The 22871-nt window shown below is 52.4% G+C and overlaps 4 protein-coding genes across 5 annotated transcripts in view; 2 read left to right on the plus strand and 2 right to left on the minus strand.

Annotated features, from left to right (window-relative positions):
- LOC120457359 overlaps window positions 1-3146 on the plus strand; it is a 29970-nt gene extending 26824 nt beyond the window's left edge. The window contains exon 2 of one of the 2 annotated variants that reach the window (XR_005616942.1): window positions 2477-2610. Coding sequence is in view for 1 of the 2 variants with exons in the window: in XM_039644882.2 (XP_039500816.1) it covers window positions 2477-2809 (333 nt within the window). In the remaining variant the exon portion in view is untranslated. Of the gene's footprint in view, window positions 1-2476 lie in introns of both variants that reach the window. The other variant, XM_039644882.2, reaches the window with a different exon arrangement.
- Window positions 3147-3281: 135 nt separating this feature from the next.
- Window positions 3282-4724, minus strand: LOC120457360. Its single transcript, XM_039644883.2, has 3 exons — window positions 4436-4724; window positions 4179-4370; window positions 3282-4122 (listed from the first exon to the last, which is right to left on the minus strand). Exons 1-3 carry the CDS (start codon window positions 4539-4541, stop codon window positions 4061-4063), a joined length of 360 nt encoding a protein of 119 aa, XP_039500817.1. The 5' UTR covers window positions 4542-4724; the 3' UTR covers window positions 3282-4060.
- A 107-nt stretch (window positions 4725-4831) lies between these two features.
- On the plus strand, window positions 4832-7056 carry LOC120457356 (BTB/POZ domain-containing protein KCTD5). The gene is made up of 5 exons (XM_039644874.2): window positions 4832-5399; window positions 5958-6143; window positions 6204-6269; window positions 6334-6527; window positions 6892-7056. The coding sequence occupies exons 1-5, from the start codon at window positions 5214-5216 to the stop codon at window positions 6902-6904; spliced, it is 645 nt and encodes a 214-aa protein (XP_039500808.1). The 5' UTR covers window positions 4832-5213; the 3' UTR covers window positions 6905-7056.
- Window positions 7057-10383: 3327 nt separating this feature from the next.
- Window positions 10384-22871, minus strand: part of LOC120456577 (mucin-2) — a 96676-nt gene continuing 84188 nt past the window's right edge. Inside the window, exon 8 of the mRNA XM_039643468.2 lies at window positions 10384-11204. Within this exon, the coding sequence (XP_039499402.1) occupies window positions 11146-11204 (59 nt within the window). The 3' untranslated portion in view covers window positions 10384-11145. The remainder of the gene's footprint in view (window positions 11205-22871) is intronic.

Raw genomic sequence — 22871 nt, forward strand, 5'->3', positions numbered from 1 at the left:
GCAGGGCGACAATCCTGCGGCATCTGGCAACGCCCGAAGTGCTGCCTTCGGCACTTTGCGTCTGCGCTGCCTTTTTGGTGTTTTGGGGAGCAGAAGAAGGATGCTGGGGCTGCAGGACGCATCGGGGTGGAGCAGGACCACTGGGTCTTGCCTCGACCTCATCTGTTGGACCATTAGACTGCTCCGCCGTTCGACTGCTCCACCGTTCGACTGCTCGAGAGGTGGACGAAAACCACGTGTTGATTTGTTTTGATTGTGCGCACTCTGTGCGATTCCGCTCCTGCTACTGCTACTGCTCCTGCGACTCCTGACTCTGATTCAGATTCATTTTCCGATTCAAACTCTGTTGCCGTGGCTAAGGCTGCCCAGGCTGCCTTAGCTTTCTCTGGCTTTGGCGTCTTACGCACGACGTCGCCACTTGCCAGCTGAATGCTGGGCGGCATGCTCCCTGCGCAGCCAGGCGGCAGCAAAGGAGCGCCAGGACTTGGAGCCTAGTACATCCTAGTACCTCGCCCTTGCGTCGACAGGCCACCGTGGTGCGCAAGGCATAATAATTGGGCACATAATAGCACTGTATGCAGACTTTATTCGATTTCCAAGCCAACGAATTGTCGTATACATTCCAGCCTAGGCTGACTTTGCATCCTGCCATGAACAAGAACGAGTAACCACTGTGACCACGACGCTCATCGCGTGCGGTGTGCTCCAAGCGCTGGTAGCTTTCCTTCGGCTTTCGGACTTGGGCTCGTCCGTCTGGGCTTGGTTTCGGCCTCTCGGTTTCGGCTTGGATTTCATCCTGCTTCCGCTCGCCAGAAACCAAAGCGGCGGGTAAACGCTTTGCGGCATCCCTGTTTCCACCGCTGCCGCCGCCCCTGCCATCCAAAATCCTTCGAGCTTTCAGGCGCCTTTGTCGCCTTTTGTGGTCTGCGTCTGTGGATGTGGATGTGGATGTAGATGTGGCGGTGCTTGTGGCTCTGCCTAACTTGCCAAATTAATAAATTGGCTGTAAAAACGCACAGCCAGAAGAATATAGCGACGTGTACTCCTTGATTAGATTTGAATGAGTGGGGCGTGGAAGCGCTCTCTATGATAGATGATTGGGTGTTCCTGCTCCTGCTCCTGCTCCCGCTCCCGCTCCTTATCCTGCTTCTGTTCCTGCTGCTGTTCCCAAATAAGTTCGGCTTCTGTTGCTGTCTTCGATCACCTGGCTGGGATGTTGGGGGCCTTTGATGGATGCGAGTGCCATTCGCTCGCATTGAAAACTCGATTAATAAGGCTAGCTGATGATTTCGGGTGGCTGGCAGTTGGGGAGGTGGGCGTGGCGCTTTGAGCTACTTCTGCCACTGCCACTGCCTCCGCCCTTGGCGTTCACTTCTTATAATTTCGTTTGCATTATGTTCCCTTTTCGAACATAGTGAGCATCTGTGTGTGTGTGTGTGTGTGTGTGTGTGTGTGTGTGTGTGTGTGTGTGTGTGTGTGTGTGTATTTAGTAAAATTTTGTTTGCCAGACGCTGATTTCATTGGGCCGATGTTGCCTGCGAGGCATCTCTGTGAAGTCGGGAATCTGAAGTCCGAAGGGTTTTCCCCCGCCCCGCCCTTCCCGCTACCCACCACTATATCAAAGCGAACACACGCACAACAAAGCCGAGAGGGAGGGAGAGAGCCGAAGTGTGCCAGAGCGAGAGTTGGCCCATCAAAGTTTGGCAAGGCTCGAAGCATTTAAAAAGACATTTCGGCCATGCTCCCCGAACTCCCTAAACTCCCTCTACTCCCTAGACCATGTCCCTGATGAACACATACAGAAATCTGAATTTCGGCGAATCGGAACATGGGAAACCACGTTTAAAGTAATTTTCCGCAACATTGGAGGCCGCTCCACTCGCCTGCAGGACACGGAAAAGCCCGCACAGGACGTGGGTCAATTAGGCGAGTCCTGTAACTGCGATCTCCCAGCCATCGCCGCCACACAATCTCCCCCTGAATGCAAACAGGGCTAGGGGGAGGGCAAACTGAAATCAGGAACAGCAACAGGATTGGGAGCCAGCGGGATGACCGACTGCATCCGGGGCTGGTTCGACTAGCACGCGACCCAATTCCGCAATTAGATTTCTCCCCGCCCCGCCCCGCCCGCCCCACTCCCCTCAATCAGGCGAACGAAACAAATACGGGACTTAATGACATTTCATTTCCCCAGTCAAGCCTGGAATTAGATTGCTATTGTGTGCAAATTCATAGCCAGGTGCGTTCCTTCCTCGCACGCGAGCATTTTCCATTGCCCAGCCTGATTTTGCACGTGGTTTATTTTTTGATTGGCTTTTAAACTCCGGCAAGCCTTTTTCAAATCTAGTTTGCCTCAAAATAAAGTTCAGTCTATGCCAAAGCGGTAGGTATCCTCCAGGAAATGTTCCGTAGCTTGGAAATTTGCACATCAAGCAGCTTAATGCTTACACCCTGATTCCCTATTATTCGCAAACAGGTTCCAAAGGGATTATCCACCACCACCCGCACCAGCATCGTCTGTCAGGAGTGTTCTCTTTGCCACAAATTAAAAGCGGCACCGCGCCAACGATTACTTCACACGTCATTCGATTTGACATTCGATTTGATGGCATCTGTCGCCGACAACAATCAGCAGCAACAAAAACCAGTGTGCCGCTGGAGCACCATCGTCGTCATCATCATCGTCGTCATCATCAGCAACGCCATCACCATCACCACCATCAGCATCAACATCAACATCTTCTCGAGCGACACACATCTGAATGGGCGCGTGGGCGTATACGCGATATCACCACTTCGTATTGAATAGGCCCAGCTATTAATTGGTTCATCACAGCGCCCCGTCGCGGTAAGTGGAGCATAAAATGTGCAGATCGAACGGCAATCACTACTAGTAATAGCGACGACGGAAATCAGATTGAAGAGCTGAGCTGCGCCAAGTGAAGTGGGCTGTCGAGGAGGGCGCGGGCGGATGGAGGGCGGAATAGTGACAACATCATTTACGTGTAGTTTACACTTCTTCACCGCTGCTTCCGTTTTCCCTTGACTCCCTGCGCTCCCTCGGGGGCAGTGCTCAGTGCTCAGTGCTCCGGTTAAATCCGCATGCACTTGCCACAAACATGACAGACTTCAATCCCCCCACCCCTTCCCGCAAACACCCGCCACCCTTGTGCTTTGTATTCAAATTAAGTACGTGCCGGAGGCAAGTGCACAAATAGCGAAAATAGTTGGCTGCCATCAGCATTTCTGTGCGCTTAATCAGCCACGACGCTCTGGGCCGGTAGGGTTCACTTCTCAGGTGGGTGTGCATGGGGCGAACGGAGGCACGGATGGCTCCTGGTGGTGACACGTTCCTCAGTGGCCATGCAACTTGTGACTTGCCCATGACAGCTACATTGACGGCTCTGCACAAAGCAGGAGGGGCTCAAAGATAGCAGCAAGAAAAAGAGCAGTCCGATGTGCTTGTCAGCTTCTGTTTGGACAGGCAGCCTAGCAGGAAGGTCTCACCTGAGTCCTAGAAAGGCTAAAGAGATGGGTATGGGGGAGCGCGGCGGTCGGGGGAATTGACTAACTGGCCTCAAAAGCACGCACACGCCAGCAGACATTCCCATCGGCTCCTCCCTGTGAAATTCTTCTTTGGCTCCCTAATGCCTCGCTTTCCTTTGTGCTGCTCAGATTTTGCAGCCTCTGACCAAGGGTGAAATTACTCAAACCAGCTTCTAATGTCCCCCAGCAGCTGTGGAGGTTATCCTAACGTCGTTACCGTCGTTATCCCAATCGAATGGGGAGCTTCCTCGCCCAAGCTCATTATATTTGATTCGATTTCGTTGACAACAGACATCCTTCCGCTCCGAGCAGCTTCCTGTCAACTCTGCGACTCCGTCTTAGCTTTCGCCTCTTTGCACCTACGTGTGCCGCAACCAAGCTGCGTCATCTACCACGCCCACACGCACCCAATTAGGCCCAAGTCAAAACAAGATTTGCGGCGATTCGGTTAGTTGTTGTTTATGCCAAGTACGCCATGACATCAGCTCGAAAACCAGCACCAAGTTGCTACACTTCAGTCCGCCTGCGTGGCTGGAACGGCCTTGACTTTGGCCTTCTCCAGCTTCTGCGACTTCACTGCGATTAGATAGGCATCAGTGGAGGATCGGGTGTACGACTGAAGAGAAACCCACCTGTGATCAGGACATCCTCGTCGTCCTCGCCTACGCCAGCGCCGACGCCCACGTTCTCTGTCCGCTGAAGCACCTGTTTGCGCAGCTTACGAAGGTAGGCCGCTTTGTACTCCTCGCTGGGCTTTCCACCTGCTCCGTAGCTCACCTCCAGCACTGTCAGCGGAATCACAGTGGAGGAGACGGGCACCAGGTCTTACGAAAAGGGCAGAATAATAGTCGGGGACACAGTAAGCAACTCATCTAATCGGAGAACTCACCTGCCTCGTACTTCTCTTCGGGATTCAGTTTGTACAGCATCGGAGAGGTGGAGACGCTGGCACAGACCAACAGCAGAACTAGCAAACGCGGCTGAAGATCGGTCATAGTGGTGATGATGGTCCAAAAGCCACGCACAAACTGGTCGCTCGACTAAGCAAAAGTTTGAATTTAAATTTGGGAAACTCACCATGGGCGGCAACTGAAAGTATCGCACGTCCGCAACGATACATAGATAGTCAATACACAGTTTATTTTACCGCGCACACACACCGACCTAGCGAGGGCACCCACCCCCGTTCGATATTACGACACCAAACGGCAGAAAGTGTGCGATAGGCGCAGGGAAATGAGGTCTCCGTTATCGAGGAACTGCAGGCCCGATGAGCTCAGACATCGGCAGACGCATGCTATCGATAACGGTCTTGTTTATTAATGAATTAATTAATTAGTCGAAGTTAACTAAAAAAAGACGATAAGCAGCGCAATCAGCACAGTCAGCGTGCCCAAGTGGAGTCCCCCAGCAAAAAGAGGCAACGCACGAGTGCAAGAGCAAGACGCAGTCGAAGGCCAGCCAACAAGGCGCAGCAACGCAACAAAGACGCAAGAGAAGAAGAAAAGCATGAGCTGAGGCTGTCGTCGCCAGCAAGCAACGGGATTCGGACAATAAGAGCAGGACAGGAGTTGGGCAGGAGCAGGGCAGGATCAGGAGCAGGAGCACCAAAGGAGCACCAACCAGCGGAGCACCCGAACCGCAGCAGCGGCACCACCACCACCACTATGAGCACAGTGTTCATAAACTCGCGAAAGAGCCCCAACGTGCTGAAAAAACAGGGCACCGACCAGTGGGTCAAGCTGAACGTGGGCGGCACCTACTTCCTCACCACCAAGACGACGCTCTCCCGTGACCCAAATTCGTTCCTCTCCCGTCTGATTCAGGAGGACTGCGACTTGATATCGGATCGGGTGAGTGTTCCCAACCCCATGTGCGCACATGGCACGTCCCCAGTGTATTCAGTGTATACATAAGTCCATCCGAGATAGCCGAAAAGTGCGCACATGACCCAAAGCAGGTCATGCAGCTTCGGGGGTGCCGGGGACTTGGCCCAGGGGTCGGGGGCCAGGAACCAAGAGCCACAAACAAGCAGCCAAGCAACAAGCTCGCCCAGAGAGCGCGAGAGAGCGTCCTACATTAACTGCAGCTGCAGCCGAGTGTGCTAGTTTGCAGTGTTGCCCCCAGAAGGTCACCCAACCCCCTCGAAGCGGGCCAGACCAAATAATCATCATGACAATAATTATAACATGCACACGGCCAATCGGCAAACAAACATTTCGGTGGCTCCCCAAGCAGCGCGAAATTCCAGTGGCAGAGACACACAGTCACATTCGCTCTGACTAATCCGTTTTTGTATAAATAAACAGTGCCCTGACCCCTCTCACCAATGCCGATGCTCGATTCAAATAGCTTTGCCAACCGCGTGCCCATCACTGAACGTGCAGTACTAATCTCTGATTCGCTTACAGGACGAGACAGGAGCCTACCTGATCGACAGAGACCCCAAATACTTTGCACCCGTGCTCAACTATCTGCGCCACGGCAAGCTGGTGATCGATGGCGTCTCCGAGGAAGGCGTCTTGGAGGAGGCTGAGTTCTACAACGTGACACAGCTGATAGCGCTGCTGAAGGAGTGCATCCTGCACAGGGATCAGGTGAGGCAACCTCCCTCCGCAGCCCAACCAATCCCGACTAATCCGTGCCAATTTTTCCAGCGACCGCAAGCGGACAAGAAGCGCGTTTATCGCGTGCTGCAGTGCCGCGAGCAGGAACTAACCCAGGTGAGTCCTTGATTAAATTGAGCGCGCCACAAATCTAATCTGATCATCAATTCTTACTTTGCAGATGATCTCAACGCTGTCGGACGGCTGGAGGTTCGAGCAGCTCATCAGCACATCAGCTCAACAGTACACGAACTACGGGCCCTTCGAAAACAATGAGTTCCTGTGCGTGGTCTCCAAAGAGTGTGGCACGACGGCCGGGCGGGAGCTGGAGCTCAACGACCGGGCCAAGGTCCTGCAGCAGAAGGGATCGCGAATGTAAGCCAATCGCAGGGCGGCGACCACACGCCCTCTCGCTCTTTTTCGCTGTTTCCCTGCTGGCGCCCGTTTTGGGTGTTTGGGTGTGCTGTCTTATGTGACCAATGACCAATGACCAATGGATATTGGTGCCGAGTATTTGACAGCATATCGAAGGCCGACAAGCATATACACATGACACATGTACTCTACGTTAAAGCGGAATTAACAATTAGTGGACTTGCTCCGCTGCGCTACGTTAGCAACGCACAATATATTAAATGTAGACCATATTTGTACATAGGAGTTTCGTATGCTCTAGGACTGTAGTACATTGCCTCGCCTGTCTGTGACTTACGCTCTTTTTATCTCTGTTTAATTACAGTCTTGGAATTTAATCGCGCTATATATTCACATACAACCCCTGAAAATTGAAAAACCGAACTCCCCTTCATCGACAAACTCAGCAAACTCATTCCCAATCAGTAACACAATCAGCCACACCGACCCAACACAAATTGGATGCAGCCAAGGAAGCCCGAGCCACAGCCACATCACCCACCACAAACCACACCACACCACACGACACGCGATCAGATCAGACTCAGCCACAGGCACAGGCACAGTCACAGTCACAGATCACCCACCAAGATCAGCCGGAATCACCAAAGCAGAGCCCGCAGGGAGACTACGCTTCATTTGCATTCGAGACAAAGTTAACAGGTACCACTGCGATTCGATTCTCGCCCTTGTGGCCGTTTCGCGCACTGTACGAAGTGTGTGCGGGCGTGCATGTGTTCAACTTGTAGTAAACCAGATAGACCCTGTACGACTGTACGACTGTACGAGAAACAAGTAACAAGTAACAAGAAACAAGAAACCAGCCCTGCTTCGTTGCGTACTGCCCCATAGCCAGGCTGCTGAATTAGACGCAGCTTCGAGCTTCAGCTTCGCTTCAGGAGGCACGCGCGAACCAGTCAGTCCGTCAGTCAGTCTGCCAGTCAGTCAGTCAGTCAGTCAGTCCGTCAGTTAGCCAGACATTTAGCAGAGGATCCTTCCGAGCCGCTGGACTACTGGAATGCTGGACTGCTGGACTTCTCGGCTGCTGGGCTGCTGGGACACTCAATAAGCTAGGTATATACACATTTAGCGGGAGTTTGTAGGGTTAGTCTTAGTAGTTTTTATCGTGCTTACAATAACGACCCTGACGACGCAGCGGACCCTTCGCTGGAGCAGTCGCGATTCCCTTGGTTAGGCACCTAACTAACTTACAGTACCACATAGGTTCGAGCTGCATTTACGTGTCCGATCCGATACCGATACCGATACTGAAACCACACCAGGCCCTCTGCACCCCGAATCCGAGTTTCCCCGGAATTTGTAGAGCCGCAGAGTTGTGCTCCGTAGTTCTGCTCCGGAGCGTGCGTGTGGTCCGTTTTGTGTAGGCCCGGTTTTACTACCTTGAGCTTTATTTTAGAAAACGAGCAAGGCGAAGATCAGCTTTAGGAAATCAATTGAATCACGACTGAATTTATGTGAACTTGCACTCAAATATAAAATACATACATGCGAATAGTGAGGAAGGATATACATGTGTGGAAAAGAAAGTTTAGCGAAAAACGAAAATGAAAATGAAAATGAGAAAGAAAACCTATCCGGCGACGTTTTGTACAGACAGGCATGATATCTATAATATGATAAGTACTACATGAATGTATATAATTTTAAATAGTTACTAATTTATACACGAAAAAGCAAACAAGCGAAAATTGAAAATGATCCAAAACGTCGCCACCTACTCGTACCCATTTTGTATCCATTTTGACTTATTTTACGAGCACGGCTGGTGCAGATTATATAGAGTATGACTTATGCTTACGACGATTATTTCGACGGAGAACCTTTACACTAGCAAGTAGTAGAACCGCAGCGCCCGATTACGCCGGACGCGGATGCGGATTACGCAGTGTCCGGCACTTAGCAATACAGAGAAAGGCCACTGCAAGTTAATACACAATTACACACGGCGACAAGTACAGATAACCTAACATCCTAACCTAACTCTAACAATAATACGAAAGCCTAACCCCTACTGTAACTCCATACTCCACAAGGATGTACTCACTCCCACTTTACACGGCCTGTACCCCGTACCTTGTACCCTTTACCCTGTACCCTGTACCCTGTATCCTGAACCCTGTATCCTGAATCCTGAATCCTGCAGACGCGGATGGTCAGTCCCGCCCAGAACCCGGCTGCCGCTGCCGCTGGAGCTGGTGCTGGAACTGGATCGGAACCTGGATGCTCCCTCACATAATATTAATATATATGAATAAACTTGGAACCCTTTTCTAAAAAACATCCCCGAACGCCTTCGTCCTGTGAATGCGCTTTGGGCTTTAAAGCCCCTCGCAAAAGCTTGAGTGCTGGCACTGGTTAAGGATTTTCCAGCAGCAGTTGGGCGGCAATCAGCAGCTCAGTGGTCGCCGGCTCCGGATTCCTGTTGGTGGTAAGCCGGACTCCTCGGGCTATCAAGGACGCACAACCCAAAGCCCAGCAATGGAAGCTTGGCAGGAAAGCAGCTTGGAAAGCGCGGAGCAGTGTACCAAACTCCAGCAAGGACACTGAAAAGCGCTCTTTGTAATGACTCGAATATCTCGTTTAAGCTTTTATTCTATAATTGTGTACTTTTGTTGATGCTGTCCACGTCCATGTCCTGCGGGCAACTATGTAGATCGTTCCTGCTGGCATCCTGTTTGCCGCCACGAGTCCACAGGAGGCGCAGAGTCCCAAGTCTTCGCCACTTTCAAGATAATAAAAGTAATTCAAGGGACCAGCTGATTGTCTAGTCTACTGCTGCTTAGAGATGGTGGCGTGCACATTTCTTTTCAGCACGACCTAATAAATACCTGCGAACTGGCTGGTGCGCCGTGCCTTTCGTGCCTAATTCGTGACACGTTCAAAAAAACAACGTGTTTGCTCATCTCTAGTTTGCGGTTATCCTAAAAGTAACGGTTCTGCTCGATCAACATGGCTTCCTATGTGACGGTTGTTGGGGAAGGGGCGGAGGGGGAAATGACAACAGCTGATTTTTGTTTTTTTTAATTTTTTTTTAGAGATACTTTCTGCTGATTCTGTTCGCCTGGTGTCCAAAATCGGCAAACATGCAATTTTGGGGACAGCCGTGGCCAGTTTTCTCGGCCAAATCGGCTTAAATTTCGAGCTGAGGTACCAGGCGAACAGAAATCGCAGCAGGTCGCTTAAAATATCCAGCAGCCCCCTAGGGTATGCAACACGAAATAGCAAGTGTGAGGCGCCATCTACCGGACAATCCGTGAACCATGAACTGCTCGATCAACATGGCTTCCTATTGGGTGATAGGTGCTGGGGAAGGGCGGAGGGGAAATGACAACAGCTGATTTTTGTTTTTTTTAATTTTTTTTGGAGATACTTTCTGCTGATTCTGTTCGCCTGGTGTCCAAAATCGACTAACATGCAATTTTGGGGACAGCCGTGGCCAGTTTTCTCGGCCAAATCGGCTTAAATTTCGAGCTGAGGTACCAGGCGAACAGAAATCGCAGCAGGTCGCTAAAATATCCAGCAGCCCCCTAGGGTATGCAACACGAAATATTTAAGCAAGTGTGAGGCGCCATCTACCGGACGATCCGTGAACCATTCTACGATCGAATGCTCAAAAGTATGCAACAGATTTATTTGTAATTACATTTGAAGCGCCATCTACATGACGATCGGTGAACCACTTCTCGATCGAATGCCCAAAAGTATGCAACAGAAATTTTGTAATTGAATTTGAAGCGCCATCTATTTGACGTTCCGTGAGCTATTTGATGATCGGATGCCCAAAAGTATACACCACTTTTTATTGAGAACATGCATAATTTATTGTGGTCTTTTAGGCTCTGCCTTATCGCATATCAAAGATTAGTATCCTCAAGAGCTGCCAGGAAATCAAAAAGGTATATTTTAAGCGTTTATCACTAATTTCGAAAATCCAGTTAAAGGTAATACTCATATGCTTCTATGCATTGGTAAACGTTCCTCTACCAAAGCGTGGACTTCTTGCTGAGCTCTGAGCCAACTTTTGGCGGTATTGATTAGATGTTGCGACATTGCGAATTTACGCAAAGTACGAGCAGATGCTTAAGTGCGTGAGCTCATGGGATATTGATAGGCGAGCTCCCATGGGCTGGAAACAAAGAGCGGGTGTGGCGATGCAGCTGCCATTCTTCGCCCAACAACTAACCTCCAGATGCCAATTGCCTTATCGAGACTTCGCAGGCAGCGTTAGAGAAACAGGAATCCCACGATGGTGACACGCGATTTTCGCTTTTATAGATTCCGCTGGAGCGGACCGTGCTCGCATATCGATACGGGCGCATTAAAATTTAACGGTCCCGTCCCCTTCTCCCAATCTGCCGTGCACTAAAGCGGCCGGAACACGTGCGCATTTATGCTTATTCTAAACAAAGGAATAAAAACTTTGTCGCCGCGCACATGAGACCGCCACAGTGGGTGGCAGCGGGCAGGGAGGTGTATCAGCAAACTGTATCCGCGAACTTGGTATTTGCCAGTCCAGTCGTTGAAGGACATTAGTGCGTTTCTGGCTTCCATTTCAAGTTCATTTCGCCTGGCTTGTCCCTAGTCGCCCACTGGAAACAATCGCCGTACACACGCCATCTGAAAGAAAAACAAATACAGAGACGTTTTGAAACAAGGAAAAGCATATAGGGCACCAGACGTAGTAACTACAACATGGATACAAATGTAAATTATCAGATTCTCCGTATTTTCTGTCAGTGCTCTATTTTCGTTCAAAGTTTTGGTATCGCGGAGGCCTCGTAAAGCGATTCTCGCAAGAAACGCAACGAGCCTAAGCGAAATTTCATTCGCTTTATGGGCAATGGGAGCTGGGCTTTCACTTTCCTTTCCTCGAGCTTCCTCGGGGCCGCTCGTCTTGAGGCTGCTTTCCATTTCCAGCACCCGTCCCCATCGACTTCCCTTATGCCATCATTTTCTCCACAACATGGAAATCGACAATGGCAGTGGATGAGGCAGTGGCAGTGGCAGTGGCATCGCCATCTTTGCATCTTCTTCCCAGTGCAGCATACCCATCCCGACCATGCCAGGATGCCAGCATGCAAGCGTGCCAACCCCTTGTGGGGCAGACGTGTCGCCTCGCATACGTCCTTCAACCCATTCGGCACGGCACCCCAGACGGCCGCCACTCAGTTCACTTTTGAATAGTGCAGGAAAGTGCACACAGTCAGCACAGCAGACTTAAGCCGCCCCAGAGCGCGTGTAGACAGTCCTGGCGGGAGCCACCACCGTTTCACTTTCGTTGCAGCTTCTGAACCCTTGTGCCCCCTGCCCCAGCACCCTGTTGCTCATCCCCCAGCTGCATCGCTGTTTCCCCTTTTTTACACCTGACGGGGGCGGCCAGTGAGTGGGCGTGGATGTGGGTGTGGGGCGCTGCCGCTTCTGGGGGTGCAACTAAAGCTGCGGCCAGCAGTGGATTCTACATTAACGTGACAGAAGGCGAGCGTCTCAGCTGCAGAGGTTGCATAGGCTGCAGAGGCAGAGGCAGAGGCAGAGGCAGCAGGCGGCGCAGTCGGCACTCTAATGCAACCCCTCCACCGATTCAGCTGGGGGTGGAATCTGCGCCAAAGGGTTAGAATCCGTCTCGTCTCGCCTCGCCTCGCTTTCGTTTTGTCTCGTGGCTGTCTAGTGCATCTAACTGTGCAATGCTCCCCCGGCGGGGGGAATGGTAGGGGGTAGGCCTTTGTGAGGCTCAAGTGCATGTCGTCATCGTCGTGTTAAGTGCTCCCAAACAAAGCGACAGTGGGCTCTGTGTGTGTGCTGATGCTGCAGCGGGCGCGGGGGGATTCGGTTTGGGAGTTGCCGTGGGAGTGGGAGAGGAAGGAGTGGGAGGAGGAGAAGGTGTGGGGCATGCACGACGCGTGATTTCTGTGCAATTTAACCCCATTTTGCAGCCGGAAGAGCTGCAACGCCTAAGCATCCCCTTGCAGCGATGACGCACACACTTGCACACACTCGCCCTCTTACCCCGCATACCCCCTAGCTTATCCTTACAGTAGCGTGATGAGTGTGTGTGGAAGTTTCACTTTCCTAGGAACAACGAAGCGGTTGACGCCTCACCAAGGAGCCGGCAAATTGGGCAGCCGGATTAGGAGGCCCCTTTACATGTCTGACACTTATTTGCGATCCCACTTGAGCGGCCATAAAGCCATGCTTCCACAGTCGGAGGATGGGATTCGCCATTGGCATTCACCAGAGAATCGCAGTGGAGTAGTACAATCTAGAAATATGTACATAGTATTGTATATAAAGCAGCAGTCACAGATTTTTATCTTTCGGGGTTTGAAACCCTCTCTCATTAGAGGCTTAGAAATAGCTGCTAAAATATTTATATAACAAATGAAAATGTTCCTAAAGGCCACCAATTGCAGTTGCTAATAGTTATGCCTGTGTATCACTCCAATATATCCGAGCTCGAATAGATGGTACTAATTTTGTAAGTCATTAAAGGGTGTTTTCGTTTCCGTGACTTATTCATTCCCAAACCCAGGATACTGCACATACTGCAGATTCATATACAGATTCACATTTACATTCACATTCAGCTTCATATTCAGATTCATGCAGACAGACGACTAAAACTAGGCAGAAGCTTCGGCAGGAGAGAAAAGAAAGCAAGCGAAAGAAAAGTCATATCCCTAAGTAATTTGCACAGACCGCCTGGGACTGGGGTGGATGATGAGAATGATAAAAGTGGTATGTGGCATGTGGCATGCGGCATGTCTGCACAACAGGCTAATGAATGTCGCAGCACACAAACAGGTCCTGGTGCAGCAACTTAGGGCGACTCCAGCGGTATGGGGTCAAACTGCACGGCTGAATTACTTGTCGATCCATAAAAAGCGGGAGGGCCAAACGAAACGGAACGAAACGAAACGAAAAGTTTGAGACGCTATTGAAGCAGCCTCCAGGATGGTGGGTGGGTGGTGGTGGTGCTGGTGCTGGAGCGAGGAGCGACTGCGAGGGAAACTTGTCTCAGATTGCGGGTGTGCGAGTATGAAAAGTGAAATGAAGTGAGCCAGGAGTGAGCCAGGAGTGAGCCAGGAGTGGGAAGGCGTCTTTTGTTTCGTCCTTCGGCTTTGTCCTCTGCTCCTTTTCTTCCTTTTCTCGCCGTGCTTGTCCTGGCTCCTGTTCCCGTTTGTTCCTGCACTTGTACATGTGTCGCTCTTGGGCACTGCTGTGGGTGTGGGTGTGTGTGTGTTGGGTGTGTGTGTTGGGTGTGTGTATTGGGTGTGGGTGCTTTGCTCAACTGCACTTGAACTACACAAATTGCAAAGACAGGAGGCCTAGGCGCGACCGATAGCAATGTGTTAATCGGGACTGGGGGACTCGGGGGGATCTCAGCTGGGGGTGCGAGGTCTTTAAGGGATGCAAGCGACTGCAGTTAGGGGTTCTTTGCCCCCGGCCCCTTTAGTCTTGTCTGCTGCTTAGACACACACCCGCAGAGACAGAGCTCTATTTGCATATTCATATTCGCATACATACCGTTTACGTACGTGCATGTGTGTACACGATATTTGCGTTGTGTAATGAGGGGACCGCCCCTCCTCCTCCACCGCCTCCTCCCCCACCACTAACCCCTCGTCAGTCAACCCTTTGCACGGGAACGCGTCTGTGTAAGTGGGGACGCTCTTTGTGCGAGCGTTTCGTCCCTTTTTTTCGGGGAGTTTTCATTAGAAACTTTTTTTCGCCAACATCATTCAGTCAAAACAAAAAGGGTTCGCACCCTCAGCCCCCTAGCTGCGCTATCTGCCCCCACCAACGCCTATGTACAGGCATACCTAATAGTATGTACACCGTACAGTGCCCCCAGCCCCACCACTACCCCCCTCCCCCCACACCCGCCGCGCTGCACACACAACGAGAGATAAACGCGAATGGCGATTTAGATATTTTAGACATGCGTGTGCACACCACCCAGCGTCTGTAGCTGACATGTTGGGCTGACCAGCGGCCTGACCCTTTCCCTATCCCTATCCCTTCCCCAGACACCCTCCCCCTTCCCCTCCCCCACAGCCAGCATCCGTTGACCACGCCGCCTTGCCGCCTTGCCGCACAGCCCGCGTAACCCACGACAACTAAGCACGCTTAATTAGAAAGTGGCTGCGGTCGAGTAAGGGGAGGGGGAGGAGGAGGTGGGGAGTACGTGGGTCTTGGCGCTTCGCGTCCCTTCATTTTTCACAGACCCTGAAACGCAACCCCCACTGCCCCGCGCTTATTACGCCACTTTTTTGGGTCCCTTTTTCTGGTTTCGAGTTTTGAGTTTTGGGCTGGAAATTTCTGCTCATTACATGACTTGGCTCGCTAACGCAGATCGCGGGGGGTGCTGAAGGGGGTCGGGCGGTGGACGGTGGGCGGTGGGAGGAGGGAGGAGGGGAGAAGGGGCGGTGGTTGATGGGCCTGCACATATGAATATTCGCATACTGAATTAATCACTTGGGCTTTGGGTTCGCTTTTGTTTAGCTTTTTTCGTGCTTTTTGCCAACTCTTTCCTAGTGCATCCCCCGCCTGGCGAAACCCCCCTCTCCGCCACTCCGCTGCTCGTGGCCAGCAGCAAACATTTACGCGGGGCCAACCACTCTAGGCGTATTTGGCGACCCATCTCCCCCTCATTACTATGCGGCAGATCGATAAAAAGTTGGTCCACTCCACTCCACTCCACTCCACTCTACTCCTCACCACTCTACTCCACTCCAGCGGAGCTGACGTGGACGCTGGCGCCGACTGCAGTGCCTCATCCACGTCCACGTCCACATCCACATCCTCGTCCCCATCCGCCGATCCACTCTCAGCCGCCGTCGACGCCACCACAATCGTCGACATGTGGGAAATGCGCACATTAAATAAAAAACTGTCCAAAAAAAAGGATCAGAATTAAAGGGTTACCACCTGGAAACCACCTCCTCCACCCCGAGTGCTATTTGGCATTGTATTTGGCGATTTCGAATCCGCGCCACCCAACCAACAAAAACCACCGCACCATCGCACCACCAACCTCGCAGCAGCTCGTTTTAGATAAGGTGACGGCGGTTGTTTGGCATTTTAATGCAAAAGTTTTTATAGCGCTGAACACGATTTCAGCGATTGGACTGCGTGGTGGCTCTGTCCAAGGGTCAGTGGGCGTCGCCAGCAATCCTGCATAGAAATGCGGCAACTGTACTTGGCTGGCTGGCGGAAACTATGCCCAATCCACCGCCAAACGGTTTTTAATCACCGAGCATCAGGAAGCTCGGGGCCCAGCGCCCCGGAGTGAAGCCACAAAAAGATGAAAGGCAGCAGCGACAGCGACTAAAATCAAAGACGCCATCTGTGCATCAAAGTCGGGTTTTAATCTCCATCTCCATCTCCAGCTGCAGCATGCAGCATGCAACATTCAACATTCAACATGCAGCGGAGGCTCAACTGCGGAGCGGACATCAGCGTGCCGCCTCTGTCCGAATTTGGTGTGCTGAATGCAGAATCCAGAATCCAGAGGGGGAGGACTTGGTGGAGCTGGTGGGGATCTGGGTGGCATCACATCGCTTTGAGCTTGTCGCCTGTCAGCAGTCGCCTGGCACACAAGCGTGCAACTGCGGCGTTGCATGCGCAGCCACAAAGCATCTAACATGATTTTAATTATTGCACAACAGCCTCAAAGTGCCGCTCCCCTCCATTCCTTTCAATCCTTCCATTGTGGAATGGCGCCTGCAAATCTCGGTCCCAAAACGGAATCCGCCGCGGGCTCAGCACAGAAGCCATCTCTGTGGACTGCGCCCCGTTTAATCCTGGCTTAGTGTCGCCTCTTAAATCGCTTAGGTGCACTCTTATCATTTGAAGCCTTCCTAAGTTACACCTAAGCTCGAGTGGCTCAGAGTGCACTGCCATAGCTGGACTGCATCCCTGCTCATCCGCGATCCATAATCACAGATTGTGCCACATCCCAATCCCAATCCCAATCCCAATCCCCGCTGCGCATTAAAGACATCGATAAACTGGCGCTGCTGCTGTTGTTGATGTTGTTCACCGGCTCCTCAGCCTCTTCGCAGGCGGTGGGGCCAGTTGGCCTGCACTGAGTGGGTCGAAAGGGTTGGGGCTGGGCGGTGGGCGGTGGGCCATGTTTGGTGGGTGGTTGGTGGTGCTGGTTGATGGGGGTGAGGTGCGCGGGTGTCGCACGTAATGCGGGCTTTCGTTTTATTTTTGAACATTTTTCGGCCGCCAAAAAGTAAACGAAAACTGCGCTGCAGAAAAAAAAGGGAGGCGCACACACACTGCCACACATGGCAGTACATACGAGGTGTGCTACGTGTGTGAGTGTGTGCGTGTGTGCGTGTGTTTGTGGGTATATAGGCGGCAGGTGAGGGGAGCGGGCAGCGGGCAGCGCCTGTCGAAAAATAAATCGAAAAGGCAACACGTCATTGGTGGCCTGCTCGTCCTGGTCGTGGACTCCATCCTCGTTCTGGTCGCTGGTCGATAGGCGTAGGCATAGCTTCATTGCTGTTGCTGCTGCAGCCGCTGCAGTTGTAGTTGCAGTTGCAGTTGCAGTTTCCGTTGCCGTTGCCCAAAGTGCGTGGCAAATGAGCACAAAAAGGACACGCCTGCTGCTCCGCAGACTCCTCCGAGTGGCGATGGGCGGTGGGAGGTGGAAAGTGGTAGATGCGTCCCGGGAGGATCCTGTGTCCAGTGCCACCTCGCCCCCCGTAAGTCGGACTTACTTTTTGCAGTGGGCGGGTGCGTTACCATTTCCTTTTTATTCCGCCTTACTTTCTGGGCCTCTGCATCTGCTTGTGTGATGTTTTTGTTACTCCTCCTTTTTTGTGTGCTGGCGAATTTCGCTCTATTTTTTTGCTCGCTTCTTTTGTTTTCTGATTATATTTCCTGCACAATTTTAATGGATTTTTTTGCCTGTGCGAGTGTGAGTGTGTGAGTGGGTGTCAGTGTGTTGGATGTTTTATCCCATGTGCTGTTGCTGCTGTTGTTGCTGCTGTTGTTGCTGCTGTTGTTGCTGTTGCCCGACGATGCTGCTCATCGTGATGAGCATTTTTTTGTGTTCAAGCAGATAATTACATTTAAATAAAATAAAAATTGCATGTGGCCCCACCCCAGGAATGCCCCAGCTCCGCACCGCAGTCGTCCGGCTTTGCTAACGGCTCCATGCCCTCCACATTCCCCCCACCCTCATCCCGCTTCCGCTGGCCCCACCGACGGCGAGGGGCTCGGGTTCAGAGGGGCCTGCTTTTTGTTGGCATGTTGTTTTATAATTCATTTCTCTGCGTTGTTTGACTTGCGAGCACCCCTCTGTCGCCTGGCTAGGTGCTCCTGATGCTCCCCCTCCCCCTCTGCGCCTCTTGTCCACTCCGGTTAGGCTCGGTCCTGTCCTGGGCCATGTCCATGTCCATGTCCGGAGTGCCGGTCCCTGACCGGTGCTCTGGCCACTGGCCACCGGCCACTCTCTATTCGGCCGAGCAATGTTGTCACTGGGCCGCAAATTGCGCCGCATGCTCCATGCCCCATGCCCCTCATGCCGCATGCAGCACGAGGAGCAGAAGGTGGAGGAGGAGGAGGTCCTGGTGCTTGGCGCTTGGAGTGGCCCAATATACAAGTCATTCGCCTCGACCTGGCCAGCGCTTTGTTTGCTCACCAACTGCAGTCAAGTCGTTTGTGTTAATGCTAATTGCTGCCACCCCGCGCCCACCTGCCGCGCGGCTAGAAAGGTGGCCCCTGATCACTTGGGGCAGGGAGCGCATTCTGCGGCTGACTTGGGGGTCATTTCGGATTCTAAGAGTGTCGAAGCTGCCAGCGCGGATGATGGCTGGCCTCCCCAGCCTCCTTGGACAACCAAGGACAGGTGACACACCGCGACACAGCAGCTCCAGGCAGGAAGCCTCAGAAAATTGAATTGTTGCCAAATTTAAAGGTGGAAAAAGTGACGACGCACCAGTTGCACGATGCAACTGCCCCCGCTGATGGGGGAAATGGGGGCAGGGGGTTGGGGGTTGGGGGTGGCGCCTTTTGGCGGGCGGAAAGGAAATAAGAAGGCACTGCATGGAGACTCCTCCGTGGGTGGACCGAGTGTGTGGAGACGGGTGGAGGAGGGCGAGGAGGAGGAGGCGGACACTTTTTGTTTTGCTTGCTGCCTTTCGACACTTCAAGGCCAACGGCCGTCGTCCGGCCGAAGTTGAGCTACTTGTGGGAGGAGAGTTCATTTGCGGTTTCGCCTCGTCTCGTCTCGTTTCGTTTTGTTTGGTTCGAAGGAACCTGGTCCATCTCCTTCTCCTTTCCGTGGAAAGTCGGACCCAGTTCCTGGAGAACGCCTTGTTTTCGGGCCAATCGATACGGCGGAACTTGAAGATTAAGGCCGCACAGCTGCAGAACTGTTTGCGGACTGTTTGGTGTATTTTTGGATTCCTCTGAAATCGACTCGTCGCCCTTCGGGGGGATCTTCGGATCTAGTTTCTTTGTTGCGGAACAGCAGCCGTAATGTATCCTGTCATCAGGCTCTTATCCTTCCGCTCCGTCCTGCGCCTCAAGTGCCCATTATTCCCCAGCTGGGCCACCTGAATTGGGTCTTTGGTAGGCTCCACCAGCCTTCTGCCTCCTGGTTTTCTCCTCCTGGCTTCTGGTTTGTGGCTTCTGGTTTCTTCTTTCTGCCGTGCGGCGCTCTGCAACAGCCATTTCCCCTTCTGGAGGCGCCTTTGTTTACTCGCAATTAAATTAAAGTCCTTTGTTAGCCCAACCGGGTGTTTGGCATTATGAGTAATTACACACTTCTGGGACAGTTCTCGGGAATCACAAAGACCTGTTCTTAGTGCCGGAAAGCCGAGTGGGACGCCACTGTACTCTAGCCCGGCAAATCATTCTGCCCGGAAGCAACCACTTTGCGTTCGGGAATCCACCAACCAACCATCAGTACCCATCGTCGTCGTCGTCGTTCTCCTTTCCAAGTCAATTCTTTGCAGACCACCAAGAACCTTTCAAATATATCAGCGCTACTCTGGAAACAGTTTCATATCAGATCACCATCGAAAAACTAAAAAACTAAAAAACCAATTGAACTAAGTTAAAAAAGCAAAGCGAAGAGAACTAAGCCTGTTTGATCCCAAACAAGATTTGGCGAAGTGGCTCTGATGCATAGCTGATTAGTGCGGCGCATCCTTGGAAAGTGGCCTCTCCATCTCCGGCTGAGTGGAGTGCTGTGGCTCTGTGGGGGCAGCTAAATTAATTAAAAATGCTGCAGCACTTTCCCAGTGCTCCTCGCACTGCTTGAGCGGCTCAAAGGATCCGGGGATCCTGTGTGCCAGTGGCGGTGGCTGTGCCCGTGTGGGAAATGAGCAAGTTGCGCAAGGGGAACTAAGCTTGTTAGCAACTTGGCAGCGCCAGCGAAACGCACTGCCGCCCGGCCACGCCCCTTTTTGCGCGGAGGAGCTTGAGCTAGGCGTGAAGGCGGAAAGGCGGAAAGGAGGAGGGGCACGGGTAAAGTTGGCAAGTCGGCGGCATATGCATGTATTATTGTGAATATTATTATGCATATTTTATTTGGGGTTTTGGGTTTAAGTCACCGCCTTTTCTCCTCTCCTCTCCTCTTTTCTTCTCTTTTCTTTTCGATTCTTTTAATTTCCCTTGCCTTTGCAGTTTGTGGCGCCTTATTTTGTTGCCATCTTATTTTTTGCACTTGCTGCGCTGCCTGCGATAGTTATACATATATGCTCTCGCCTGTTGTTGTGTTTTCGGGCTGCTGCGTCTTCTTTCAATTTTTGCCTCCCCACCGCGCCACACCATGCCACTCCCACTGCCATTTCTACTTTGCAGCCTCCATTCCCGGCCAGAGTTTTCAGCGCTCATATGTGCTTGTAAAGTTTTTACTTCGTTAGCATAATGAGAAACCGCGTGTTCATATCCCAACATCCCAGCATCCCAGCATCCCAGCATCTCAGCCCTCTTTGCGAGCAGCCATATTCTTGGCCTGGCCAAGTTGATTGTGCGCCTTCCTCCGCACGAGGAGGAGTATTTTGCACGATGCCTCCGACTGAGGAGCACAGCAAATTCTATTTAAATTGTGTACAACATTATTAGAAAGTTTTTCCCAGCGACTTGCGGAGCGGAGCACCCAAAAAATAAGCATAAGGATCCGGTCGAGGAGCAGGAGGAGGAGCAGGAGCAGGAGCTGGAGGTGGAGCAGGGGGAGGAGTAGAAACCTCGTGGAAGAGTTGCAAGGAGCGCTGCTGAAAAGCGAGCATAGAGGAAAAAGTCGAGAACCGAAATTTTTAATTTGCCTCAAGGCAACGGAGAACACACACACATCCACGCATTTGCCAAGTGTCCTGGCAACACCCGCACACCCACACCCACACCCTCACACACACACCAACACCAACACCACTGCCCCCCTCTGCAGCCTATTGCTTACCCCATTGAGGACTTAGTCCAACGGAGCGGAGCCGCAGAATTGTTTTACTCGCTTTGTGTACTGGGTGTACTCGATTTTTATTCACTCCCCGTTGTGCACAAAGGAGCTAACTGAGACAAGTCCTGGCCAATTCACCAGGAAGATGAGCTGAGCTGAGCGGAGCGGAGCATCCATCAGGAAACATCCATCATTCTTCATCTCCGGCGATTGCTGGCGCTGACTTTAATGAGTCGCCTTTTCTGTCTCATAATTTCGGGACACACCAACTATGCGTATGACATTTGTGAGTGGGTGTTGGGGTTGGGGGTGTGGGGGGTGTTTGAAGGGGGGCGGGGGTGGGTGCGAGATGGCGAAGAGTTAAAACCGCAAATGTAGCTGCGGCATTAGTAAGATGGTGTGTGTGTTTGTGTGTGTGTGCCTTTCTGTGGGTTAGCGCATACACAAAAAGAATTCTTAACAAACTTTTCATATGCCCCACCCCCGCATCCGCCCATTCCACCCACCCCCCTGGTCCTTGGGGCTTCGGGTTTGGGGTTTGGAGTTTGGGGTCTGGGGTTTGGGGTCTGGGGCTGCTCCGTCAGCTGCGTAGGCAACACTCCGACCCCGGCAAAAAGTTAAGCAGATAGAATGAAAGGAACGCGGGGCAGAGGGACTGGGTACTGGGTACTGGGTGCCAAGGACTGAGGACTGGGGCACTTCTTAAGCATATTTCATTACATGTGCCACGGGTTCGCCTTTCGCCTTTCGCCTTTCGCGGAGCTGCGTCTCAGATGTCAGGCAAGATCGTCAGCCACGTTGCCCATCAGCAGCCACGTTCCTCTGACAAAGCATCCATCCCAGCCAGGACACTTCACCCCCTACCCCTACCCCTACCCCTACCACTACCCTGCTCTGGGAAAAATTAACCACACGCTCGCAGTCAGCTAATTTAACCCTGAAAATCCTTGGCACACACGCACATGCCGAGTTCCCAAGGAGCAGTACCTCTCCCCAACCCTCAACCTTCAAGCATAAACCCCCGAGCTCCACACTCCCCGCAGCTTTTGTCTTGTCCCGGGAATTAAGCCCAACTGCTCCTCCGCCTCCCCGAGTGGCCCACTTCCTGCTCATGATTATTTTGAAATTAATTTAAATGCCTGGCGCTCCACAAGCGACTCTGAAATGTTACCGAAATGTGTCTAAAACTCGCGAGGAAGGCTGCCTCGCAAAGGATCATCTGATCGCATGGATTCTTGGGCTTCCAAGGCTCCTAAGTCCTCGCAGGATGCCCCACTATTGGCCCTGGCATTGGACTAGCTGTCGGCAGCCAGTAGTTTCTAAGCTCGCCCACACATATGCAAATCCAGCCCCATCGACCGACGGCCTATCACGGAAACTAAGCACACCCAGACATGTGCGTCGATTTGGGCCAACCACAGCCACAGCCACAGAACCACCGAACCACAAAACCTGGCCCAAAGCAACATAGTTCAGTTGAGGAGCGGCGCGGGGGCGGGGCGGCGCTTTGACATGCACTATTCGGCAACAACGACACGCATTTAGGTCAGGCCGGGAGAGGTGGCCGGGAGGGGTGCGGGGTGCGGGGTGCGGGGTGCGGACAGATACCGAGCTCTAGTGCGACTAAGCATGTGCAAGGCTGCCATTGGCTGGCAGCCAAAGCTGGCGGGTTGGCGGGGGGCTTGGGGCGCACAGGCCAATCACACTATCGCAAAATAATTTAAACAAATCTAGGACAGCGCGCCCCGCCGTCCCTCCGCCCGTCCGCCCCCCCTGCTGCCCATGAAGTGCCTGCGGTCGGTGCTGCGTCTACGAGCCGACGCAGAAACAAGCGCAAAACACCAGCGAGGGACGGCGGCGGGTGGGCG

Source organism: Drosophila santomea, chromosome X (genome assembly GCF_016746245.2).
Source record: "Drosophila santomea strain STO CAGO 1482 chromosome X, Prin_Dsan_1.1, whole genome shotgun sequence".
Lineage (NCBI taxonomy): Eukaryota > Metazoa > Arthropoda > Insecta > Diptera > Drosophilidae > Drosophila > Drosophila santomea.